Source organism: Salvia hispanica, chromosome 5 (genome assembly GCF_023119035.1).
Source record: "Salvia hispanica cultivar TCC Black 2014 chromosome 5, UniMelb_Shisp_WGS_1.0, whole genome shotgun sequence".
NCBI classification, from domain to species: domain Eukaryota; kingdom Viridiplantae; phylum Streptophyta; class Magnoliopsida; order Lamiales; family Lamiaceae; genus Salvia; species Salvia hispanica.
Genome location: NC_062969.1, coordinates 35040298 through 35058306, shown reverse-complemented (window position 1 = coordinate 35058306; position 18009 = coordinate 35040298). Strand labels below are relative to the sequence as shown.

General features: G+C 38.8%; 2 protein-coding genes across 2 annotated transcripts; one reads left to right on the top strand and one right to left on the bottom strand.

Annotated features, from left to right (window-relative positions):
* Positions 1 to 77: 77 nt before the first annotated feature.
* LOC125189004 (asparagine--tRNA ligase, chloroplastic/mitochondrial) lies at positions 78 to 9546 on the top strand. Its single transcript, XM_048086168.1, has 15 exons — positions 78 to 540; positions 628 to 696; positions 3696 to 3806; positions 4182 to 4286; positions 4861 to 4998; positions 5738 to 5818; positions 6709 to 6786; positions 6931 to 6999; positions 7138 to 7212; positions 7317 to 7400; positions 7576 to 7662; positions 7762 to 7857; positions 7941 to 8015; positions 8533 to 8659; positions 9257 to 9546. The coding sequence occupies exons 1-15, from the start codon at positions 166 to 168 to the stop codon at positions 9370 to 9372; spliced, it is 1686 nt and encodes a 561-aa protein (XP_047942125.1). The 5' UTR covers positions 78 to 165; the 3' UTR covers positions 9373 to 9546.
* A 691-nt stretch (positions 9547 to 10237) lies between these two features.
* LOC125187486 (protein transport protein SEC16B homolog) lies at positions 10238 to 17722 on the bottom strand. The gene is made up of 14 exons (XM_048084084.1): positions 17530 to 17722; positions 15323 to 17455; positions 14923 to 15240; positions 14290 to 14415; positions 14086 to 14208; positions 13815 to 13985; positions 13464 to 13589; positions 13226 to 13360; positions 12631 to 12758; positions 12433 to 12541; positions 12047 to 12358; positions 11783 to 11935; positions 11390 to 11676; positions 10238 to 11117 (listed from the first exon to the last, which is right to left on the bottom strand). Exons 2-14 carry the CDS (start codon positions 17237 to 17239, stop codon positions 10622 to 10624), a joined length of 4401 nt encoding a protein of 1466 aa, XP_047940041.1. The 5' UTR covers positions 17240 to 17455; positions 17530 to 17722; the 3' UTR covers positions 10238 to 10621.
* Between the last annotated feature and the right edge of the window lie 287 nt (positions 17723 to 18009).

The following is an 18009-nucleotide window of genomic DNA, read 5'->3' as shown; positions in this document are numbered from 1 at the left end:
TATTGGTAGTATTATGTTTTTAAGTTGTGAATGTGTATTAGGGTTGGAGCATGGAATGTGGATTAGGAGATCAGCTCCTCTGAAATACAAGCGTTGAGCAGAGTATATCAGTAATATCCAAAACCTCAGCTCTCAAACTCACTTCACACACATTCAACCCACAAAATGGCGGCTGCGGCCACCACTCTCCGCCTCCTCAAACCCTTATCTTCCGCCGCCGCCCCTCTATTGGCTCCTCTAAACAATCACGCAATCAACCGTTCGGTTGCTCCATTGCTTCTATTCTCCTCCGCCGCGCTCTCCCGCCGCCACCGCAGCTTCTGCACCGCGGTCTCCGCCAGCGTCTCCTCTGGCGAGGCTACCAAGGCCGAGCCAATCGAGTCGGAAAAAGGCGCGAAAATCCGCGAATTCCGCAGGAAGCTCAAAATTGTGGACATTAAAGGAGGAGTTGATGAGGGGCTGGATCGATTGGGGGAGACTCTTGTAGTCAGGGGATGGGTTAGAACGCTTAGGGCTCAGAGCAGCGTCACATTTATCGAGGTGCGTTTCCAATTTCTCTTCTACTACTTTGTGATTGATTGACATTTTCTGTTTTGATTGTTGAATAATTTATTCTGCGGTGATTAGGTTAATGACGGTTCTTGTCTTTCAAACATGCAATGCGTGATGAGTTCTGATGCCGATGGTTATGATCAGGTAAAGTTAATAATGCTAATCGGATTTCTTTTTTATATTCTTAATTGTTATGCATTTCTGTTGTTGTGTGATTGATCCACAGTCAATTTCTATTCTTATGATCGACCTGCACCAGTGAATTATTCTCTCTTTTTGAGAAACTTACTGCAATTGGTTTATTGATTTTTTCCGAACCACTTAGATGGCACACAAAATCTTGTATTTTCTGTACAGAGAGATTTGTTCCAGTACTTACTTTTTGCTCACTTTATTTGGCATCTTATGTTCTTCATCTGATAAACTGCCTCAAACTTGTTCTTCTGCATAGTGTGAGTTCTTTGCCTGCATTTATAATGGGATATTATAGAATACCCCCTCCTCTCGAGCTCTAGGTTCTTATTGTTTCCACTTTGGTATTACTCTATTTTTTTAAAATTACATAATAGTTTAGCTCAATCCTTGTGTTGGTAAAATCCAGAAGTTTATTATACAGTGATAAAAACTGAGAATGTCTACCCCTTACTAAGTATAGCAAGAACGGTTGGGCGTACTCGTCCTCATCCTCGTCCGAGGTCCCTCCTTCTATGACATATCCTCCTCCACTACTTCCTCCCCTTCAAGGTCTTGAGCGTACTCGTCCTCATCCTCGTCCACCGTATCCCAAGCTTAGTCCTTCTCGGCCTCGCTGGCGGCATCCTCGGTATGATGCTCCTCGGACTTATCCTCCACATGATACTCCTCATCATCCTCTTGTGCCTCAAGGTGAGAGTCTCTTTCTCCTCTTCGGAGTCATACCCATCTCTATGTTCTGCATGGGCCCTCCCGGCCCTCGATGGTCGGGATGAATCAACGGCCAAACGGTTCCTCCGCCGCATGGCTCCATCATGTGTTGTGGACGGTGATATGCGTGGATTCAGTAAAGCCATGTTTGAGGGGTTGGTTGATAATCCTGACGGACCACCACCTCCTTTGGTGGAGCCACCCACTATCCCCTTGGAGCTGCCCCCTTCGACCTTTCTGGGAATGGACGAGGGAGAGTCATCCCGACCATCGAGGGCCAAGAGGGCCCGCACAGATGATAAGGACAGGTATGACTCTGAAGAGGAGGAAGAGACAGATGATCATCACCTTGAGGCTAGAGAGGAGGATGAGTCCGAGGAGTATCGTACTGAGGATGCCGCTGGCGGGACCAAGAAGGACTACGCTTGGGATACGGAGGACGATTACGCCGAGGACCTTGGACCGAGGAGGATCCATTAGAGTAACGAAGGACCTCAACTGTGACATGGGAGAGGGTGAGTTCTTTCCTCTATTCCCACTTGAGCCACTACCAAAAATACCACATCCCCGAGCCAGCGTACGAGCACTTTCCTCCAAGTGGTTCATACTTCTACACCAACTTTACTTTGTGATGCTGCCTAACATGACTCACTTTTCGGTTCTTCCCGAGCCTGTTTTTGTCCCCGTTATTCTCAATTAGCAACTCTCCCGTATTGTGGAGGAGAAATTTCCCAACATACCTTGGGAGGTGTATTGGGACCCTATCTGGATTTTTAGTGACTCTGATATTGAGAGTTGGGATTCAGCTTAGAAACACTAGCTCTTTTGATGTTTTCTTTAGTTGTGTTAAACTTGTAGTGGTTTTCCGCGTGATGTTTTCAATTCTGTTTTGGGGATAAAAAACCTCGTTGAGACAAAGTTGTACTGTTTTATGAAGAATTATTTTTGTTTCGAATTTCAATCATGTTTACTTGTGTTACTTTTATATATGACATATGCATGAAATTTTTACTATCTTGCTTCAGTTTCTCTTTCTTCACCGCTTCTTAAATCCCCACTAGTCGCCATCAACCATAATGGTGATCATGAATCTACTTTGAATTTTGACTCAACATTATCTATTTTTTAATTATTAGTACTCCTTCGGTTCCTCCGTCCCAAGGAAGATGACCCCTTCCTTAGGCAGCATGAGAATTTATGCAACTTTTTGTGTGTTAAGTGGAGAGAATAAAGTAAGAGAGATGGAAATAAAATAGAGATAAATGCATTTTCATTTAGTAATGAGTCATCTTGGTTGGGACAAACGGAAAGTGAGTCATCTTCGGTGGGACAGATGGAGTATTATATACTCCCTCCGTCCCGGAGTATTAGACTCACTTCTTTTGGGCACATGATTTAAGGAAGTGATATTTAAATAGTTAAAGTGGAGAGAGTAAAGTATGAGAGAGGGAAAAAGTAGGGGGGAGAAGAGAGAAAAAAGTAGGTGGAGAATAAAATAAGATAGATGTTTTTTGCTAAAAAAGGAAATGAGTCTAATATGTTGGGACATCCCAAAAAGAAAAGTTGGTCTAATACCTTGGGACGGAGGGAGTATGTAGAAAGTTTTTATTTGGCATTGGCCTTTAGAATTTGTTACTCCTGATGGTTGTATGGGTGTGTGTTCATTTGATTGACTTGTTACATTTTATTTATTCACGTGACAAAGCATCAAGATTTATTGAATTGTTTATACATATGTTAATGAGACTTCATCAAGGAATTTTAGAGATTATTCCAATTGAAAATTTTGGATAAACCATTTTCATATGCTGTAAATTCGACATTTTTAAGAATTTAGATACTTTCTGCTCATAACTTGGAGCACTTGAAATAAAACTTAGAGCACTTGGACAAGTGAATTTATGATTTACCTTTAGCTTCTTCTTTTGATGTAAATAGTTTTTAGCAACTTCTACTTTTATGTAATGTACCTACCTCATGGACTTCTGTCTCAAGAAAAAATCCTCACCAGATGATGGTCCTACTTGGGCATATCTGGATCAAATTTATATGTGCTAGTGACGAATGATAAAAGAATCTTTTTTCTAAATCCTATTTTTGTTGAATTGGGCTTTTGTTTTATTTCTGGACCTCGTCTACATTACAGTTGTTTGTAAATGCTGTTTCTTTCCCCACTTTCCTGCAATAATATGAACTGGGTGGATATGTTTCATCATTTTTGTCATCAATCCTATTAATAGGTGGAGAGTGGTGTGATTTCTACTGGTGCTTCAGTGTGGATACAAGGAACCGTAGTAGCCAGTCAAGGGTCGAAGCAGAAAGTAGAATTGAAGGTGGACAAACTTGTTACGGTAAATACTTCTCATTTACTTTTATCTTTCTATTTTTATAATTTTTCTTTTCCATACTGTAGTTTCTTTGGACTTGTTTTGCATTAATTTGGAATGATAATGGTTATTTCATCAAGAAATCTCTTCACGTTGGTCCAGCGAGTAAGTGTATTAATCACTGCTTATTTAAGTACTTAACATAATTAATTAATTGTTTGATTTTTTTTCAAATTTCGAAATCAATTTTACTCCCTCCACCCCCCATTATTTGTCCCACTTAGACCTGGCACAGGTTTTAAGAAATGTAATAGAAAGTTGTGCACTATACTCTCTGGTATATTTTCTTCAGATATGCTGATATTATGATTTATATTCAACCGTCAACCTTTTCTGTAGGTTGGTATGAGTGATCCTTCTTTCCCAATACAGAAGAAAAGGGTCAGCAAAGAGTTCTTAAGAACTAAAGCCCATCTGCGTCCACGTACCAATACTTTTGGGGCGGTAAGAGTCATCTTTACTTTCCAAATGGAGCAACTGAATAATGAGTTATAGGTTCTGGTTTTCACCATCCTTCCCTCCACCCCAATGTTTTTTAATATTCTATAGACAAAACAGTAATATCAATTCGACCAGAGTAAATGAACCAGATCCCAGGCCTTCTGTAAGGTGATCCCTGCGAGCATCCTTTAGTAGTTGGTAAAAAGTCAGTGAATCATTCCATGCCAGATTATTTACTCTCTTTTCGCTCTACCAACGCTTCTCCTAGTGAGTAGATTAGCATATTATAGCTTTAACAACTTCAGAAGTTTCTTTTATCTCCCCGACCCCCGTCTAAACTGTAGGCGATTGCCTTGCTATGGCCATTTGTGCTTTTGTAAAAAATTATTCATTCAGGAACAGTTTATTGTCTACATGAAAGTTAAAGATAACATTTCTTCCAGATCTTGTGATCAGATTCAGAGATATATTACTCTTCTTGCCACCATACATATTTGTTTATTTCATTCTCTTGCTAACGTCATCTGTCAGTGTGTATAGCTATTTTAGTGGCTAAACAAATCTGTTCTTGGCTTAGGTTGCAAGGGTGCGCAATGCTTTGGCCTATGCCACACACAAGTTTTTTAAAGAAAATGGCTTTCTTTGGCTTTCCAGCCCAATCATAACTGCTTCAGATTGTGAAGGAGCTGGTGAACAGTTTTGTGTAACAACCTTGGTATGTGTTTCTACCAAATAGAACAATCCATGAACATGTGCTCAAGTTTCACATGTCATGTTTATCCTGTAATCTTGATATAACTTTGTTCGACATAGTTTGCTTTCGCCCTTCAATTGAGTTGGATCACGTTTAGTCATTCATCACAAAAACTGCTTGATAGCTCGATTGCACCTTTGCAAATTACTCTCCAGTTTTTCTGTTAGGCACATTCAAGATTGTTATCTCTCTTTGTTTGTTTTTCATTTCTTTCTCATTTTCAATTCTTATTTTTGTATCCATAAAGCAAGCTATACCTCTGGACCCATCCCAGTTATGTGCCTCATATAGGGGCAAAATTTTGACCCTGCATGCATCCCCTTCGATTTTTCTCTTATAACATCTCATCTGACCCCAGTAATGGTGCCAGCTTAATCTGTTTTTGAAATATTAATTTGCACGATTTGTAGGTCTAGTTTCCTGTTGGAAACAGTATTTCAAAAGTCACACCATATATAGTTAATCAAGGGAGATAAATTACGATGCAGCATGTCCTAGTAAACAATCACAAATCCATGTTATTCACTGGTTTTACCCTGATTTCTTGTTTTATTTGTTAGAGGAATTATGGTGGAGCTTCACTAGTTCTTCTGCCATTGTCACATGTTTGCTTCTACTTATATTATGAGTTACATCACGAGGAAGTATAAGTATGTTCTATTTATGCTGGTTCACGTGACAACATTTGTTCCTTGAACAGTTTTCAAACCCCAGTGAAGCTGTGCATTCTCCAGTTAATGCCATCCCCACAAAACAGGATGGTTCAGTCGATTGGTCCAAGGTAAGGTTCTGTTGCTTTTCCTTTGTCAAAATCAACTATATTGAAAGACATTTCGCATTAAATTTTATGATATCTGTTATGAGAAACTGTTCCACAATAATTTTTGTTTTTTATTACCTCTAAGGACTATATGTCTGAGCTCACTTTTTCCTAGAACTTTAGGGGTGTTCATTTGGTAAAACTGTACAGAATTGAGCTTGTGATATCTCTTCTCTGTTGATTTACTATAGAACAGTTAAGCTGATATTAATTATTAACTAAGGGTAAATTCAATTATGATTTCGTTATAATTTTGAATCAAACAAAATCAGGCAAACAATAAATAATTTTCTGGCAGTTGTAGAGTCAGAGTAGCTTTGGATTAATGTGGAAAAACAAAACCCCATTTTAGCCAACAAATTCATTTTATTTACCATGCTTTGGTCCTTAATACATTCATTTCCACCCGTCTAATCATAAGCAGTATACTGCTCACAAGATTCACGCAACTGATGAAAGTAGATTGCATTAATAATTGGGAACAACAAAAATTTGGAAACATCAGATGCTAAACGTTTGGATCCTGAATGGAAAGCTGGGAACATTGTGCCTGAAAAACCACTACCAAATGATATTTTGCTGGGCTGGCTGAGGGGCATGAGCTACCAGTGTGCTAATTTTGCTCTGTTCTCCTTGTGAGCTTTCTGTGTCTCAATTGGAGTGAGTATGCTTGCTTGGGGTGGTCCTCAGGTTACAGTCATTTAAGCAATATCTTCAAATGATGCTCTGCTGATAGCTATCTTTTTCTAGCAGATATCATGTGATAGAGTACTACTTTCTTATGCATTCTTATGTAAAAGCAATGAAAACAAAATAATGTTTGATGTGTTCTTTGTTTATTCTCTGGGCAGGACTTCTTTGGAAAACCAGCTTTTCTAACAGTATCTGGGCAACTGAATGCTGAAACATATGCTACTGCTCTTACGGATGTAAAACTCTTGCTTGTCAATTAATATGTACTTGCCATTTCTAGTGTATAATTAGCAATTTAGAGCTATCCCTGGAACTTATACAGTTGCTTATTTACTTGCTCTCTGTATATTGTCTGTTAATATTTATTTGCTCTCTGCCAGGTATATACTTTTGGTCCTACATTTAGAGCAGAAAATTCAAATACATCTCGGCACTTGGCTGAATTTTGGGTATACATAGGATTTACTAAGTTACTGACATGTATACTTCCGATTTGTTTTCTGTTCCATTATTTCCTTCCAGGAATTAGTGTTTATGTGCATTTTAGATTGTGGCAAAAATCTTGACTACTACTTTTTTTTCCCAAGATGATAGAACCAGAACTTGCATTTGCTGATCTAGAAGATGACATGGCTTGTGCAACTGCATATCTCCAGTATGTAGTAGGTTACCGTACAAACCTATTGTCCTTCTATGATTTAATCGACATCCTTTAGTTTATGCTGTGTTTCTAACACTGGCTTGTTGTTCTTATTTTGTTTGACAGGTAAAATACGTTCTTGAAAACTGCAAAGAAGATATGGATTTCTTCAATACTTGGATTGAGAAAGGAATCATCGACCGGCTAAGTGTATGTGTTCTAACTCAGTCGTTTGGGCCTTCTATTTTCCTTGATTTTTATGAGCATTTCTTAGTCTCCGTCATGCTGACTTTAGCTTTCTACTACTCCGTACTATTTATGCCAATTGTTATATGTTCGTATTATATGTTCTGATTATTGTCTCATTTTGAAACACACTTGTCAGGATGTAGTTGAGAAAAAGGTTGTCCAGCTGACATACACTGATGCAGTTGAACTTCTCCTGAAAGCAAAGAAGAAATTTGAATTTCCGGTACTTGTCTTATGGCCCAGCACTTCAATTTTTTCATTTCTTTTTTCAACTAGGACGGCCTATTTAACTATTTGACCTTTTTTTATATGTTGTTTATAGGTAACGTGGGGATGTGATCTGCAAAGTGAGCATGAACGATATATAACTGAGCAAACTTTTGGTGGATGTCCTGTAATTGTAAGAGATTATCCGAAGGTAAGAATATCTTCTTCCTAGGCTTATTTGCATTATATTCCTCTACAGATTGGGGATTGGACTTTTGTTCTCTTAACTCTCAGGATATCAAGGCATTTTACATGCGCCAAAATGATGATGGGCGGACTGTTGCAGCCATGGATATGTTGGTTCCTCGGGTAAATCTATCAGAATCGTAATTCTATCTATCAGATAATCTAATGTGATGACAAATATAGTCTGCAGTTCTGCACACATATTGCTTTGCATTAAGTTCCTTTTACTCCATGGATTGCACAATATTTGCTTGCCATGTTACATTTGGATTGATACGTGCACAATATTCCATCTCAATTTGCTTAGGGGGTGTTCGGTTTGCAAGATTGTATCCGGGATTAAATTTGTAGTGTGTTTGGTTCATGAGATTCCACCCCACAACTCAATCCTAGATGGATAATCATGGGATAATTAGTCATAGCTTACCCCTATGACTAAAATAATCTCACAACTCAATCCTAGATTGTATCTTGGTATTATTTTATCTTGGAAACCGAACACCACCTTAGCTTTATCTTCAGACTCCATGCAATCTACATATGCCACACCTTCCAACCCACCACTTTCTTCTAAGGTGTTAATTAGGCATGCAGAAAAGTTATGGTCTCTGCATTTGAAGTATCTTTTTATATTCCTCAGATTGGCGAACTAATTGGTGGAAGCCAAAGAGAAGAACGCCTTTCTTATCTGGAACAAAGGTTGGATGATTTAAAGCTCAACAAGGAGAGCTACTGGTGGTACCTTGACCTGCGGCGCTATGGTTCAGGTGAGGCTTATACTTCATCCAATTTTGCATTCCAATCTTGTCGAGTTCAAGCACTATAGCTGATGCTGAAGATGTAACAAGTATCTTATATTGAGGGTGAAATACTATATTACTCTTGTTACACTTGGGAGAGGGGCATCTTTAATCCTATAACGAAGGAGTGGCAAAATAGTCCCAAAAACATTCAGAAGTGTACATTGTCCCTTAACCTCAGGATTTTGGAACTGCCATCCTTTGTGCATTATTCCGAAATATATTCATTATGGGGTCTTGAGTGAAACCGCATCAAGGGTCAAGATCCATGAGCCAGTACCCATATCTTGATTGAAACACCAACGAAATTGCATGTGGATCCCCATATAGGCACCCCCAAGTTTTGCGTTTCATTATTGATTAATCAATCTTGTAGTTTGATGTGAAGATTTGGTATAGGAATTTAAGCTTTAGTATCAAAAGGCCCCAAATTTAAAGTCTGGCAAAATGTACAGAAATTGCGTACTTTCGAAGTATATAGGACTTAAGTTTTCCCTCTTAATTATTGGATTACAACTGCTACCAACAGGACTAAAAATGCACTGTGTTATTCTTGTGTGACAGTTCCCCATGCCGGATTCGGGTTGGGTTTCGAGAGGCTTGTGCAGTTTGCTACTGGGGTCGACAATATAAGAGATGCAATACCCTTCCCTCGAGCACCTGGATCAGCTGATTTTTGACATTTCAGAGTATACTGCCTTCGATTGGAACACCAAATTTCACAGTTAGATTTTATTTTTTTTTTCTGTAAAATCTCGCAATCGTGTGCTTGGTTTACTTGTGAATGTATCTAAAATAATTCATTCATTATCTTTATGTCATAAAAAGACTGGAAAAAAGTGCCACTTGTGCCATATGCCCATATACATATGCTTGAACTTTGGTGTATCACTGTTGAGAATATTTCAAGAACATTATTTTTTATTAGTGCTTTTGCGAATGAAATAAAATACTCCATCCGTCCCGTTTTAGCAGTCTCATTGACTTTTCCGCCCTCTTTTTGTAAAAATGATAAAAAATAGTTAAAGAGGAGAAATGGTAAATTAAGAGAGAGAATAGTCTTATCTACATTATTGTCTCTCTTTTCTCCACTTTAACTATTTTTTATCATTTTTACAAAAAGAAGCAGAAAAGTCAATGAGACTGTTAAAGCGGGACAGAGGGAGTAGTACTCCCTCCGTTCCATAATAAGTTTTAAGAAATGTAAAGAAAAACCGTTCCATAATTATTATCACTCTTATTGTGGGCACATGTTTTAAGAAATGTAAAGAAAAACCGTTCCATGATTATTATCACTCTTATTGTGGGCACATGTTTTAAGAAATGTAAAGAAAAATTGGTTGGAAAAGTTAGTGGAATGTAAGACTTACTTTTGTGTATTGCTTTTATAATAAAATGTAACTGAACTGAGATAGTGGAATGTGGATTTATGGTAAAAATGAAGCATGAAAATTATTGTGAGACATACCGATATGAAAAAGAGTGATAATTATTATGGGACGGAGGGAGTATACTGCTACCATTCAAAATCATGCGTTTAGCAAATGAAACAAAATGTTACATAGTATTATTCAACTGTTTATAACTTATCAAAATCCTCTGCGTAACATTCCTTTTCTTTGCTCCAAGTTTACAGTTCGCGCGCTATTACTTTCCAGCGACCAGAACAGTGTTCATTTTGAATGATGAGCAAACCTCTATAAAGTATATCACTGGCTACTAAATAACAAACTAAAAAATACAATAGTAAAAACACAACATATAACTGGAGAATTGCGTGCCACAAAAATAAAAAAAGGGGCTATGGAAAAGGAGAAAGAAAATAAAAGGACAGAAAATTTGTCGATCTCCATCACTTGCTGCAGACAATCTGTGATTTGAACAGGCTCTGGCTGTATGGATAAATTTGCTATGTACATCTTGAGGATATCAGAGTTCGACTTCTTGTAGTTCTTCTCCGAAACTGCCACCACTCACTGAGGAATCTGCTAGCGAAGTGTCACTTTGCCTGAAAGATGGAGGACGCATGCCCAGTGGCTCTCCCGGAGGTTGTGTCCTATTTGGAGGGCTCATTGAGTCATTTAAGCTCCCACCCCATGAAGCAGTTCGCCGTGAATGTAACGCAAAGGAGCTATCATTTGCCCCCTTGTTGTATATGTTACTCATGCTTCCAAATCTTTGCATGGCTGCATTGGAAGATGAGGGAGTTGGCGAATGGAATGAGTCATTAGGAGGAGAGGAAGGATTTTCATAAGTGGTGGAGGCATTCTGCTTTTCTTCGACGACAAGCTGCTCAGCATGGGATACTGGTGCTGGAACGAAAAATTTAGGGTTGATGCCACCTGCTGGTTTCGCAGAAGGTACAGAAGGCGACTGGAACCCACTTACGGTGTTCCTGCCACCTCGGTTGAAAGTGTCAACATACCTGGCCATTAAAAGAGGGAACTAATCAGATAAGAGCTAAGTATTAGTATTTGATTGATAACTTCTCTTTCAAATAGTTGCAACATCAGTTCTCATGGGAGATAAAAGCTGAAAAGCTTGAGAAATTAATATAAGTTCAATCCCCGATGCCTGACCCGAGAGCACCAAACAAGTCCTTACCTAAGCAATATTACACAATCGTTTTGTTTCCGCACATAATGGAAGAAGACCCAAGTAACAACACGAATTATAAAAGTAGTTTAAAGAATTTACCTAGAGCGAACACCCATCCTTCCACGTGCCGAGTACTGATTGGCTGTCGGCGGAAGTGGTGGCATTCCTGGACTACTATCCATAGGGCTTGGGCTTTTAAATTCAAGGTTCCCATTGTTATGAGGTTCACTTTGAAATGAATTCATTTCTGATGCTCCATTCTGAAAAACTGAAGCCTTTGGTGGCGGCGGAAGAGCTGCTTCTGGTGCTGGGGGATCGACACCTTCCTCCACCCATCTCTTAAGTTTTTCATCATAATAAAACTTATTTGTCTCACCCAATTTTGCCTAGGAAAAAGTACAAACAGGATCAACCAAACAATAAATGCATACTTGAAATTATAAAGTAAATTTAAGGCATGTTTTTGGAAAACAAGGAGCTCAGTAAATATACCTGGCGACCTTGACGATTGAGTACTAAACCAACAGTCTTCTGGAAGAGCTGAGATCCAAAACTAAAACGACCTAAGCGAGATGTACCACCTCCTGCTGATGCTTTGTCCTGCGTGCTAGCAGAAGTTGCTTCTTTCGATGGACCAGCCTGACTCTACTCGTCAAAAGAAGATATCATGTCATTATCTATAGAAACATATGATATCATTAAACATATTGAATAAGCCTATTCAGGCAAAATAGCATATAAAGGGCTGAAAGAAACCTGCATCGGACTCCTTCCAAAGTCAGGTTCTGAAACACTTCTTGTGTGCATAATCTTTTTGTTATCAGCTGCCCATTCATTTATAGGTTCCATAGATTGAGGAACTAATGAAGACATAGCCATTGTTGATTGACTACTCGACACTCTGGGTCCACTGGACTGGTAATGATTCTCATTACCATAAACAGCACCGCCTGTGTTCGGTGCAGGTGGTGGCAGACCGCCCCCAACAACACGATGTGCAGTACTGTCAAAAAGGTTTAGCAATTTTCCGATAAATTCCTTGGGAGCTAAGTTTACAGAGAATCCTCCCTGCATCAAAAGAGGTTCCAGATTTAAGAATATACCAAAAATCAATGATGTAAATTAGAGGAAGCAAAGTTGACCTGTTGATGAGCTTTAATCCTATCCTCAAGGGATGAAACTAAATTCCTTAGATTCTCCAGCTCATGAGTTCGTCCAGTTTTAAGCGATTTTAGTACCGCTTGACAGTACCTACATCGAAATAATTTAGAAAACAAAGATGAAATCCGTAAAACAAAGACAAGAATCCACAAAAGATGTTTTAGGTATAAGATGAATACTTTAATGCCTCCGACATCCTCCCAACTTCAGCCAACATGAGTGCATATACATACTTGTAAGGTTGAAATGAAAGTAGAACGAACTGAGAGTTCCCAAGTGTCTTTGAATACTCATATATCTCTGTCCTCTGTTAAAATATACAAAGGTCAAACACACAAAGGTCATATATGCAGTTGGGGCTAATATCAATGTACTAAATACAAGCTAACAATAAAACTATTTAATTTATTATGCTTCTGCAAGACACAACCACAGTTTATATGGCCTTGGAAGAAAAATACTCTTCAAATTTGTTAACACCAAGTAGAGATGTAAGTTGTATGCTACAAATAGTTGACCCAACTGTAACATAAACTAGTTGGAACAGTAAAAACAAGTAAACAACCCTGCCTACAAGGAGAGTGCTAAAGGATAATACTACGTACTCGAGCAAGAAAAACATCAGAAAAGTGGAATTAAAACTATGATATTAGTGTTTTTCATATAGAATTCCTTCCAGGCTGATTGAAACTCAGACTCAGTACCCTAGGTAGTGGATTACATGTTCTCAAAAGGTAAAGACTGCTCTGCCCAGTAATGGTAACTCAGGCAAACCTGAATTGCTTCTGGACTTGCATACGTCCGTGGCATTTTTAAATGATCGGCACCGATGAGACATAATCTTGCACTGTCTGAATACGGCTCAAAGCTAGCTTCCGCAACCAAATAGCATATATGAGCAGCAATTATCTAAGCAAAAGTAATTCATTAACTCACGAGTTAGGAAGGACTGAAGGAACTACCAAAAGTTAAAAAAAAAAAAAAGGAATAGTTTGAGCGAAACTAGACATACATCACTTCTTTCCTTCCACAAACAATCACCGAGATGGATAAGCACAAGCTCATCATCCTTTGTTCTATTTGCAGTTATCACAGCCAAATTTTCTTCCCAGTCGTCCAGCATGCAATTGGCTCCAAACTGGGTAGTTGGCAATACAAAACAGAGGAGATAAACTTAACATGCTGCCCAAATCTAACAACATACAAACTAAGAAACAGAGGGAAATAGATAGAATATCCAACTAGATCCTCTAGTGATGCATACAGCACAATCTCAACCCTTATAAACAACTATTATAGCTAAATTTTTGAAAACTACATCTGGTAAAATCGCAGAAAGTTTTTCAAAGCATTTACTTCACACCTGTGCAGGTTGTTGAGGCACATTTATAGAACCAGTCATGTTGTTAACAGCTGCAGTATCTGCAGAGAAGACGTCAGCTGGTTGGCCAGCAATGAGCAGGCATAGTGTTCGCAAGGGTGATCCAGCTACTAACTGGCGAAGTGCCATTTGCTTGACAGTGTCAACATAGAACTGCATATGTTTTTCCGTCAACAAAGTTATAATAAAGATACATAGGCCAAGAGAGGATTCAAATATTTATTAACAGGAATCAGGTTTGAGATGAACTAACTTGATCACCAAGTTGAGCAGCAAGAACAAGGGCAGGACCCCATAACTGTCCCTCCTGTGCACATTCTAAAGCTTCCTTCTTTCTTCCGGAAACCAGAAGATTTTGAACCTCAGCAGCAGTGGCCTAAAACAGAATTTTATCTGTCATATATAGAATTATTGATTAAAGAATTAACATGCTATTGCACGGTAAATGATTGAGTACCTGCAATTGTCCTTCAGATGGAAGTTGCTGCAAGCATCGGGTAACATCACCATACTGATTAAACTGTGACCCATTTCTTTTAGCAAAAGCAAACAGTTTGGCAACCGCCGATTCTGCATCACTTTCCTGTTTGAAAAAATAAATGATCAAAATACGGACATAGAAATCAAAGTAATGACAAGCACCAAGGCCGTAGATATATAAGCAACTAATTTCTGTAGACTGTAATAGAACAATAGTTATAAGAACAAAAAATTGATATCCACCACTCAACTTGATCAAGTTACTAGAATATTTGATTCAGTGGCTATGTACTTGTACAAATTCAAGGTTAATATTTGATTTTATTTGTGTACATGTTTAACAGTGGTTAAGTATAAAACTATTCTGTTACGTGAATATCAGACGAGTGACATACACGGATAGAAAAGAAATAGCATAAGATACACCACACATACAGAAAACAATTATTATAGTCAGGCAGCTGTTGTTAGGTAGTAGTATATTTCATGGAATTAGTTGTAATTTTCAAAAAGAGACTACCACATTTTTGAAGCAGATATTGATGACAAAAAAAGAAAAATGGCTCTTAAAACAAAAGTAAATCAATCCTTCTTTGACTTAATAATTTACCTTCATCGAAGCATCTGTGCCATAAGGAGATCGAAGTTTTCCATAATACTGACAGGCTATTTTTAACAGCGACAGGAGCAGCTTCAACACTTCAGCCTTTCTGTAGTCCATATGAGCAGGCTCAGAATTTAACCTTTCCTCAATCCATTTATTCAACTCCTTATTGGCCACACTTCCACCTGTAAGAGGACCTGGAAGAGAATGCTGGCAGAGAGCCTGGAAATAAGTGCTTACACCCCTTCCATGATTTACAGCATCAATGTTGCCAGTCACAACTTCTGATAAGTTGAGAACAGTTATTGAGCCACCCACAGGATTCTTCATGAAAAATAAAATTTTATAAGCATGCAATACAAGGCCAGTTATTAACAGAACCTATAAGAATGGCACAAACACATACCTGGCTTCCAAAGTTCAAATTTTCATTAGAGTTGTTATGGTTCATCACAACGAGCTTGCCACCAAAACCAAAGGCAACTAAAGCATGAGCAGGACGACCAGCAGATGACCTCCCTGACGCAGGATTGTATGTCATTTGAGTATTTTGAATCTGTTGCTGGGAGAAGTTCACAGCGTTTTGATTGCCATAAAAGTCATTTGAAAAGTATTTCTGGTCATTTTGATTGACTTTGGAGTCATTGAAATGTTGACTGAAGTTTCCGCCAACAAACTGGGAAGGCATAGAATAGTTGTTGTTCTGATGCTGGTTTAGATTTTCATAATACGGACCATTTACTGCATAATGAGCATTACTTTGTTGACTTCCATGCAGACTTGCAGAAACATTCTGTGCATAGTTATTTTCCGTTACTTGGTTTTCTGTGTATTGTAAAGCAGCTTCCCCAGTGGTACCAGTTTTATCAGGTAACCACATTCTTGAGTGTTGTTGGTTGTAGTTGTTAGCGGATCCCAACCAATTCTGATCTGGGCTTTGGCTGCCAAAGATTTGAGGATTGTAATTATTACCTTGATCATGCGAACTGCTTGCCGTCAGTGTGTTGTTCTGAGAAAATGTATCAGTAAATGAATAATCATCCTTACTCATCTGATCGTGGACTTGAGCAGTTGACTGCTCAGACTGGGCATATGACTCTAAAGCACGCCATTCTAGGGCAATAGTATCATAGTACCACCCAGGGTACTGAGGATCAAATACCATATGAGCAGGGTAACCATTATTGTCATTAGATGCCTGATTCCAGTCTGATGAAACCACACTGCTATTACCACTCACTTCTGACACCTGATTCCAGTTTGTTGTTTCCGTAGCATCACTCGCCAGAGAGGTCTGGTTCCAATTAGAAACTGTCTCTGTTTTACCTGCCTCAGCTACAGCTCCAGATACAGAATGACCAGTTTGCTGCATGTAAGAGAGATCAACCTGCCCACCAGCCCCTCCCCAAGTAGAAGTTACATTAGAGTCAGCATTTCCTTCCACAGTAGAACCCCCATTATAGCCATCAACCTGATACCATTGTCCAGTACCGTAGTCATACTTCCAACCTGGGTATTGGTTTTCCCAGTACTGGGTGCTACTCATATCCTGCACAGATGAACTCTGATCTGCTGCAATACTATCATTCTGTGTATGATTGTACTGCCCGTAATTGTCTGCGGTATCCATATAAGTGGATCCATGTACATCATTTCCAACAGCATCTTGCGACCCATTCTTTGAAGTAACCCCCACTGTGTTGCTAAATGCTTCAGATGGATTTTCCCCTCCGAATTCGGTGAAAAAGTCTGAGTATGATCCAAAGCCATTGCTATCATTCTGAACCGACTCCTCATTAAAGGCACTCCAGGCAACTTCTTTAACTCCAGGAGCCCCTATTTCGCTACCACTAGTTGTCTTGCTCAGCACTGGCACGTCAGGGGCACCCACATTTTCAGCCTCACCACTGTCAGCATTGACCGAAACATTAGCACCGCCATTTTCATTTTCCAGTTTTTGTATCACAGTACCAAACTCAAATGAATCAGCTGACACTAATGGAATTCCATGCTCCTCCCCTGTTTCCACTTTGCTAATCTGTTCAGCTGTCTCCACATTTGCACTTAAATAATCAACTACGCTACGATCACTGCTTGAGACTTGTTCAACATTAACCTCACCATGATCTTCAAGCTCATTGATACTCAAATTGGTAAAAGCCTTAGCCTCGTCAGATTCGTTCCCGTCCGTCACGACATGACGGCCTCCAGATTCCGGCGATGTGGAGACTTTAAAGTCCACATCGTCGTCATCATCCACTAATTTATCAAAAAAATCCTCGTCTGTATTATCCTCCACCGAGAATGGAGGATTCGAAGCCATTCAATCAAACCTAACTTTAGATTCCACAAAACTCACCCCTAAATTTCAAAACCCTAATTGATCCGAGCTAGTTAATAAACACACAGATCCAGGAACAAAACCCGCCTAATTCCACAAAATACAACCCGATACAATCCAAATCGAACAAGATCCGGGGTTTTACAAGTCCACCAATATCCGAAACGCGGTACACGAAGATGCAAAAACACGAAAATTCTGCAAAATTGTGAATCAATTCAACACACAGAACCTAAATAATTGCAGAATCGATGCAGAAAATCTTGACTTACAGATCAAAATTGATAATTGAGGAAACGGAAGGAATCGCTTATTCATACGTGTCGGTTGTGCGTATATATGTGTGTAGAGAGAGAGAGACTGTCTGTAAACTCAGAAGAGAAGACAAAGCCTCGATTTCGCTCCTAAGGTCTCAACAACCCACCGAAAACCTCCTCCATTTTACCCCTAATCATATAAATACTCACAAACACATCTGCAAATTACTCTTAACTTCTTATCTAATTTTAGTTTGACTTTTTTTGTTCTTTCATAATTTTTTGTCTAAATTAATCAGCTTCGGCTTAATTAGCTGTTATAAATGATAAGGGGTGGATCTACTACGAAATGTGAATAAATAGAAAATTAATTGCAATTAAGAAAATGGTTTTTTACGTTAATTATTTGTTATGAATAAAAGAAATGTAAAATAAGTGAAACTCACCGCTGATTCCTTCACTAGTATTGATGCTGGCATTTAAATATGATTTGCA